At 46.2% G+C, this 8,408-nt stretch overlaps 1 protein-coding gene across 2 annotated transcripts; it reads right to left on the bottom strand.

Annotated features, from left to right (window-relative positions):
- Positions 1-710: 710 nt before the first annotated feature.
- Positions 711-6,058, bottom strand: HMX2 (H6 family homeobox 2). Of its 2 annotated transcripts, none has more exons than XM_081330117.1 (3): positions 5,661-6,058; positions 3,577-3,860; positions 711-1,967 (listed from the first exon to the last, which is right to left on the bottom strand). In XM_081330117.1, the coding sequence occupies exons 2-3, from the start codon at positions 3,857-3,859 to the stop codon at positions 1,438-1,440; spliced, it is 813 nt and encodes a 270-aa protein (XP_081186243.1). In that variant the 5' UTR covers position 3,860; positions 5,661-6,058; the 3' UTR covers positions 711-1,437. The 2 variants fall into 2 exon arrangements, with proteins under 2 accessions (XP_081186243.1, XP_081186242.1); XM_081330116.1 differs by having other exon boundaries at positions 3,577-4,911; positions 5,661-5,693.
- Positions 6,059-8,408: the final 2,350 nt, after the last annotated feature.

Here is an 8,408-nt window from a genome sequence, read left to right as displayed (position 1 = left end):
GAAATTAACCTGAGACGGAAAGAAAAAAGAAAAAGAAAAGCATATAAATAAAGAAGACCCAGTTTCAAATGAATTCTATTTAGAAGAAATAGATTGGGGGATTTAAAAATCAAGAAGGACTGATGAACTGAGCATGCAGCCCAAATGCTTAGAAGCAAGACTCCTAAACTTAATTAAATCCACCAGGGAGCTTGAATTACAAGATGTAAACAGATTTATTTATTTTTTTAAGAGGAGCACTTTAACCTTTCGTAATCCAGCCAAAATGCCTAATTGTGAAATATCAAACCTTAACCATCGAGAGAGCATACGGTATTGTGAGAAAGGATTCTAACAATTTGGTCATGGAGATGTCTACTCAGAAGTAAGACTTCTTAGACATAACCAGTACACTTTGTTTGAGTAACCTCAGAGTAACCTCAGAGATACTCACTTCCCAGAAGACAAACTGGTTGATCCAAATAATGAAATACTGCTCCCTAAAAAATCTGAAAGAGGCAAATTTCCTTTCGTTGTTCCCCTCCCACCCTCACCTGGGTCTATGGAAGCTGTGATATAGGCCATGTGAATTCCGAAATAACTAATATTTCACCTTTGTTTTGATCAATGCTCCGCCTACTATTGATTTCCAAGTAATGCTGCCGGACTTTTAGGACACTACTCAAAGACTTCTCAAAATTCCCCGATTGCCCTCCCTACCTTCTTCTCCCATTGCCCCCACCACCACCACCACCCCCCAAAAAAGAGAGAAGCTCTTTATGCTCCCAGGAAACGTTTGCGCTTCCAGCCGGAGCTACTGGAATCCCTCTCAATTTCAAAACCCTTTGCCAGAGAAAGCCAAGCAGGTGCAGTCTAACCCAAGTTAGCCGACGAGGCTTTAAAATGTCTTTATTTTCTTTAAAAAATATGTACAGGTCTGAAGTACGCCTCTCTTGCGCCCCCACCCCCTTTGTTTTGCTTTTCCCCCCCCCCCGCGCAGATATAATTAATGCTGGGGGGAGGGGGGATGAAGTGGAAGAGTGGGAAGAACCTCGAGAACGGCCCACCGACGCACGAAGAGGACCCCCGTTTTGGTTTGAAAGAGGAGCCCCCCCCAGCAGCAACAGCTGGTTTAAGGTGCGTCTGGAACAGAAAACGAGAGAACCCAGAAGAGAAGGCGGAAGTCGTCTAATTCTTTCTCCAGCCTAGAAAACAACCGAAAGAAACCACCCCAAAGAGGATTCCCATAAATATTTTAAATATATATATATATATATATGTATATATATATATGTATATATAATATAATATAATAGCAATGAATACACATGGTGTATTTCTTAACAATGCAAAAAGCACAATTCTCCTTTCCGATCAACAACAGACGGATGGGTGAAGAAAAGGGCGCAGCAGGGCGCGCGTCCTGGGTCGGTTGGTGGAAGGTCGTCTGAGTCCGTCTCAGTAATCGAGCTTATTGTAGAGGTTGTAAAGCGGTAAAGCAGACAGGTTGCTGCCGGGGTAGTATAAGGGAGCCGGGAAGGCGATGGACCTGGGCACGGGCACCCGCAGGAGGGAATTGTCTCTGAAAACCAGCGGCATCCCCACCAGAGTCTGGGCCGAGGCGTGGGCCATGTTGGCCGCCTCCAGTTCCGCCGAGAGCTGCCGCTTCCATTTGTTCCGCCGGTTCTGAAACCAGGTTTTCACTTGGGTCTCTGTCAGTTGCAAGCTGGAGGCCAGGCAGGCCCTCTCGGAGCTGCTCAGGTAGCGCTTCATGTCGAAGGTCGACTCCAGCTGGTACACCTGGCTCCGCGAGAAGACCGTGCGCGTCTTCTTCTTGGACGAACCGGCCTGCCGGTCCGCCCCGTCCCTTGGCCGGTCCGCCGAGCAGGCGGGCGAATTGGGAGCGAACGGCTTCTCTTTCTCTTCCTTAAAATCCGGCTGGGACGGAGAGAGGAAAGGGGGCGCCGCGCCGGTCCCCTTGGAATTGCCTGGAGTAAAGGGAAGAGAGGAAGAAGTGGGCAAATGCCTCCTTAAGTAACACCAGCTGCCTGCAATTAGTGCAGGCAGGTTCAAGTCCCACCAGGCTCAAGGTTGACTCAGCCTTCCATCCTTCCGAGGTAGGTAAAATGAGGACCCAGATTGTTGGGGGCAAGAAGCTGACTTTGTAATAATGCCGCTTGGGGTGTGTGTGAAAGCCCTAACAAGCAGGCATATACATAGATTGAAGGCTACTGCTAAGCTTGTAAGCCGCCCTGAGTCTTCGGAGAAGGGCGGGATATAAATGGAATTTAAAAAAATGGGGGGGGAAAGGAGCAGAAGGTGGCTATTTCGATTTGTCCTGGGAGGAGGAGGAGAGGATATCCACCATAGCCCAGCCCAAATAACACACTCTGGGAGTAAACCGATGGGCCCTTACAATCTATCTATCTATCTATCTATCTATCTATCTATCTATCTATCTATCTATCTATCTATCTATCTATCTATCTATCTATCTATCTATCTATCTATCTACCTACCTACCTATCTATCTACCTACCTACCTATCTATCTATCTATCTATCTATCATCTAATCACCGCAGAGAAGGAGGGAATAAACGCGTTGGTCTCCCCTCTCCATCTCTTCATGGTTGTGTACAGATCCTATTTGTAGCTCTTCCGGGAAGCTGATCTGAACCAAATGCAGCTCTAGCCTCTCAGTTGCCGCATCCTGTTTACATTCGTTTCTAACTTTCTAGATCGCGCAAGTCTTCTCCCCGGGTGTGCTTTCTCGGCAGGAAGCCCCGCCGCGTTCCTGGAGTTTGCTCTCCGCTACGTCTGCGTTGCGCGGGGCTGCGGTCAGTGATTATCGACCCCTTCCGCGCTGCAGAGCTCGGAGAAGCGAACAAAAGGAATCGAGTGCAATTCATTCAGACTCTCCTTTTCCCAAGGAATTACTGGGGCCGGTTATGTTGCTTTTTAACATATAAGGGAGCGAAGAGGCTACGAGCGAGTTCCGAATATATATATATATATATATTGCTCAAAAAAATAAAAGGAACACAAGATAAGACATCCTACTATTAAGTACAGTACATTGTGTTGTTTAAGTGTTCCCTTTATTTTTTTGAGCTGTGTGTGTGTGTGTATATATATATATTTTCTCGGCTTGTTTCTAGGTTCTTCGCTCCCTTATTTTAGGAGATGCCAGAAGATCCGAAGAAAAAGATCAGAAAAGAGGGGGGCTCTTCCTAAATAGTTTTTTAAAAGAGGGAGGAGACACCAGAGTCAATTATTGAAATTATCACGACGAAGGCATTGTCTCCACAGAGAGACGACCCAAAACTGCATTCTCCCACCCACCCCCAGATCTCTCAATTTAATCCCACCGCCTTCTCTGAAGAGTAAGCAGATTAGAAAACCAGAATTGTGGACAACTGTACACCCAAAGTAACGCAAAAACAAAAACACAACAGGCTGAGCTTTTGCATTACACTCTCCGCCTTGATAAATAAGATACACCTAGAGATCATCCTTCCTAATTAGGAAGTAAAGGATGCTTTTCTGTATCTCTCCCCCCCCGCGCCCCTCCTCCGCCATCCCGGGCCAATACTTACTGAGACACGTGAAACTGAGGGTCTGATGTTTGTGACACGTTTCTTCAGGGGCCTGCGAGTCGGAGCAGAAGCAAGCGGGATGTTTCCAGCTGTCGTCCGGCTCTTCTTCTTCGGAAGAGACCGACAGGCTCCTCTTCCTGCTCGGCCAGGCGGAGGCGGTCTGCTTGGAGCTGGGCTCTCTGCCTCCTTCCGAGGTGCTGCTGCCTAAGATCGACTGGATGGTAAAACTGGAGACCGGAGCTGCCGCAGGACAACACTTGCCGGCATCTTCTTTGTTGCTCATCCTGGGCTCATAAGAAAGAGGAGAAGTGCACCACCGCTCGCGTTAGAGGCGGGCTGGGGAGCAGGGCTCACGTCTGGGCGTAGGGAGCTGCCGGAGGGGCTGACCTGCCTACCCTGGCTTTGGGGAGACCAGTTCGGGGGGCTTTTTTGGCGTGCCTCGGCAGGCTTTCCTTGAGCTTGCCAAGTCTGAATGCATGCTCCTCTCTCTCTCGGATCTCTATTGATCTACGGGCTGCGAGGTGGCGGGGCTTCATTTGCATGGAGGTTACCTCCGCCTTGGCCAATCACGAGCCGCCAAGCGGCCCCGGAAAGTTTCAAAATTCTAGATCATAGACAGACAGCTGACTGCAGAACAGAGATCTCGCCTTCTCATTTAAACCGGCCCCATAGAAGCGGTGCGGATCTCTCTCTCTCTCTCTCTCTCTCTCTCTCTCTCTCTCTCTCTCTCTCTCTCTCTCTCTCTCTCTCTCTCTCTCTCTCTCTCTCTCTCTCTCTCTCTCTCTCTCTCTCTCTCTCTCTCTCTCTCTCTCTCTCTCTCTCTCTCTCTCTCTCTCTCTCTCTCTCTCCGCACACGGAGCATGTGTGGGTTAAAAAAAAAAGAAATCCTTTGACGGGTCTCCTTCCTTTCCAGCGCCTGCGCCCATTTAGGATAGATCGAATCTAAGTGAATCTACACGGCCTGAATTGCGATGGTTTAAAAGATGGGCACGAGACTTTGGAACGATCCGTTTGCTTCGGCAGCGCGTAGATTTTTTTTGGTTCCCGTCAGCGAGAACCAGGGCTTAGTCCCAAATCTACCAGGGGTTTTCCAGAGCTCAGAGGTTGCTCTCCGAAGCACACTTGCTCACGAATAAGCCCCTCGCCAAGGAAGCGTACTTCCAGATAAAACGTAGTGCGCGGATGATTCAAGAAACTATTCAGGGACGTCTTGCATTTCCTCAGAGAGAGGGGTTTTTTTTTTGGTTTTTTAAAGTACTTTCATTTTAATCAGAGAAATTTTCTCACGCTTCGCGCCTCTTGTTTAATTACTCTGAATTCATTTCCAGACTAAAACTGCAAGAATTCAAACAAAGGAAGAGAAGAGAAGAGCTTAATACGAGTGTTTTAACCAAGATAGCATTGTAGCAATAAAATGTTTCCCCCACGACTCCTAAAAGGTCACTTGAAGACTGACGGGGGGGAGAGGGGGGGGCTGGAGCGCGACGATTTCAGCGGCGAATGAAAGTCAACGTTTGAACCTCGCTGTTAAACCCTCAAGCGCAGGGGATCGTCACTCATCTCCGTCCCTCGGGAGCCAAGGGAGGCACGGGGGTGGGGGGGGGAGCCAGGCAAAGACGCTGCTTTTCCACGGATGGGAGATTGCAGGCGACGCGCATTCAAGTTGCCTGGCGCCAAGATGCCTAGGCAAGGAGCACGCATCGGGGAGCGGGGGCGGGGGCGGGGGGGGAAGGCTTAGCTGGCAACCCAAACTGAGAAATTATCTTCTCTTCTCCAACTCTGACAGGTCCAGCTCTAACCTTCCCCGTGGGATGTAATCTTTCCCGATGGGTTCAGGATGATGGTAATTATCAGGACCATCTAAGAATAAGCAATTATATGGTCTTTCTACTCGTCCTGACACACCTTCTTTCCAAGGCTTGTAATACAATCGCTCCGCTTCCTCCGGATTTGTACATCTTTGATCGCGGTCAAATGGGAGGGAGGGAAAGAGGGAGGCAGATAGTAAGGAGCAATCTTGATTCCTAAAACTTTTCAGCAACTTTTCTCTAGAGAGTAGGGGAGGAGTGGCAGAAGATGCCTACCTGGGTAAACAGACTTAGTGATGAAGAAGCATTATGAGACTGGTTGTTGTTGTTAGTTGCCAAGTCGTGTCCGACCCATCGCGACCCCATGGACAATGTTCCTGTCCTCTACCATCTTCTGGAGTCTACTGCTTCGGTGACTCCATCCAGCCACCTCATTCTCTGTTGTCCCCTTCTTCTCTTGCCCTCAATCTTTCCCAGCATGAGACTGGTACATGATAGCATAATAAATCAATGATACCAGATGTGCTTGCTGACCTATATAACATTGGAGATTTTACACACACACACACAAACACACACACACACACGGAATATGCACCTGATTGAAATACAACTTCAGCAGAACCGTGTGATCAGCAACAAAAGAATAACAAAGTTGGAAGGGACCTGAGTGGTTTTCTAGTTTTCTAACCCCCTGCACAAAAAGGGGACTCTGTACCATTCCAGATAAGTGGCTGTTCAATCTTCTTAAAAGCCTTCAGTGATTGAGCATCCACAACCCTGGTTAAGTGTTCTCATTGTTAGGAAGTTTCTCCTTAGTTCTAGATTGCTTCTCTCCTGAATTAGTTTCCAATCCATCGTTTCTTGTCTTGCCTTCTGCTCTGGAAAATAGGTTGACATTCCCCCCCCCTTCTTTGTGGCAGCCCCTCAAATATTGGAACACTGCTATCATGTCACCCTTTTCACTACACTAGTCAAACCCAACTCCTGCAACTGTTCTTCATCTTTGTTGCTCCTTTTTGCCCTCTTTCCAGAGTTTCTACAATTTTTTTTATATAATATGATAACCGAAACTGGATGCAGTATTCTAAATGCGGTCTTACCAAGGCTTTATAAAGTCGGACTGATACTTTATGGGATCTCGATTCTATCCCTCTGTTAATGCAATTTAGGACTGCATTAAAAAGCAACAAGAAGGTCATTAGGATTTCTCATAACATTTGCAGAGCAAAGGGTTGGTTGATTTCTAACAACAATCGGAGACATATCCATATCATTTCCCCCCTAATTCTAATTCTTTGGGTAGTGTGGATCAGTCTTCCCCAACTGGTATGGCAGATCTTATCAGCCAATGGTGATGGGATCTTCAGAGCCTTGGTGGAGCAGTGGGCTAATGCCTCCTTAAGTAACACCAGCTGCCTGCAATTAGTGCAGGTTCGCATCCCACCAGGCTCAAGGTTGACTCAGCCTTCCATCCTTCCGAGGTAGGTAAAATGAGGACCCAGATTGTTGGGGGCAATAAGCTGACTTTGTAATAATGCTGCTTGGGGGGGGGGGCGAAAGTCCTAATAAGCAGGCATATACATAGAATGAAGGCTATTGCTAAGCACATTGATTTGTGCTTAGATTGTAAGCCGCCCTGAGTCTTGGATATAAATGGGATTAAAAAAAAATGCCCAACAAATTTAGATGGATTGATGACTGAGAAGTCTGAGATTTGCCCTGAAAAGTAAAAAAAGTGACAACCCAAGGAAAAGGCAGCCTTCACCAAAAAAAAAAGTTGCAATCTGTTCCTAAAATGTTCCCCGCCCAAAAAAAACCAACTCCAATTCTTTTATTCCTAGTTTCAGATGACTGACCAAGCATTCCATTCTATTCCACCTGCGAACATTTTACTTTCTACTAATTCAACAACTCATGGCTATTGAGCATGCTCAGTATTATCAGACTGCTTATTTCCATTACCGGAGGCTATAGTCAGGGGTGGATAGAAAATAAAGATGCTTGACTTTTATTTTATGCTCCTGGAAATAAAAGCTTGTTGATGCCTAATTCTTGTTTCTTCAGGGTCTCCTTGTGGGTGTGGGAGTCATTGCTTGAAAGTGCTGTCAGAGACCATTCCAGTACAAAAATGAAGCAAGCTATATAGCTCTGACATCGAAATCGCCTTAGAAATTGCATCTTGTATTACAGAATGGTGCAATTTAAATTGTAAAGGCTAAAAGACTTGATTGTTTTAAGCTTCAGTCAGATACAGGTAATGTTAACCTCTTTGAGATTTATCCGCTGGAGTTCACAAGTCTTGAATAGATCCATAGATGCACCTATTCTTATACTGCCTGGCAGAGAAGGTAAATGACTTTTCTATGGTACGTATTCTGGACTGCAGCATGAATCAAAACAATAAAAATTTAAGGTTCCAGCCAGTTGTAAATTCCCTTTTATAGAGAATTACTGTTGGTAATCTTCAAGCTCTTTTGTGCTGCTTAATGCAACTTTACCCAGTCTGCAAATCTCCCTAGGTGGGAGTTAGAATACAGATTCCAATACAAGAGAGTATATACAGCTCAGGCTTGAACTGTGGAATCCTTGGTGGAACTGTGGAATATTGGTTAGTTGGATAGCTTAAAAAAGCTGCAAGTAAACAAGTCACATTATCAGTGCTAGAAGGAAGTGGGATGTGCTCTCTGTTTGTACAGAGGTAACAAACCTGAAAACAAACTCTGTTTATAAACAGAGAGTGCATCCCACTCCTTTCTAGCACTGAAAATGTTACCTAGTCTTGTAACTGAAGGGCTGCAAGCAAACAAGCAATGCAGAGAGCACCAAGGACTTCATAATACAGTTCCATTGGATTCTAGCCCTTTGGTAGATCCCTAGATTTAGCCCAATTCTTTTGAAGATCCCTAGATTTGAAAAAAAGCTATTTTATGGTCTGGAGTGAGGGCAAGACTAGAATTCTCCTGCAGTAAGACGCAGTTACAATCTTCCAAAGGGTTATGAAACGTACTGCTTATTCTGGTG

Source organism: Vipera berus, assembly GCF_964194415.1.
Source record: "Vipera berus genome assembly, chromosome: 5".
Classification (NCBI taxonomy): domain Eukaryota; kingdom Metazoa; phylum Chordata; class Lepidosauria; order Squamata; family Viperidae; genus Vipera; species Vipera berus.
Note: the sequence above shows the minus strand (reverse complement) of the source record. Positions and strands in the feature narration are given on the sequence as shown.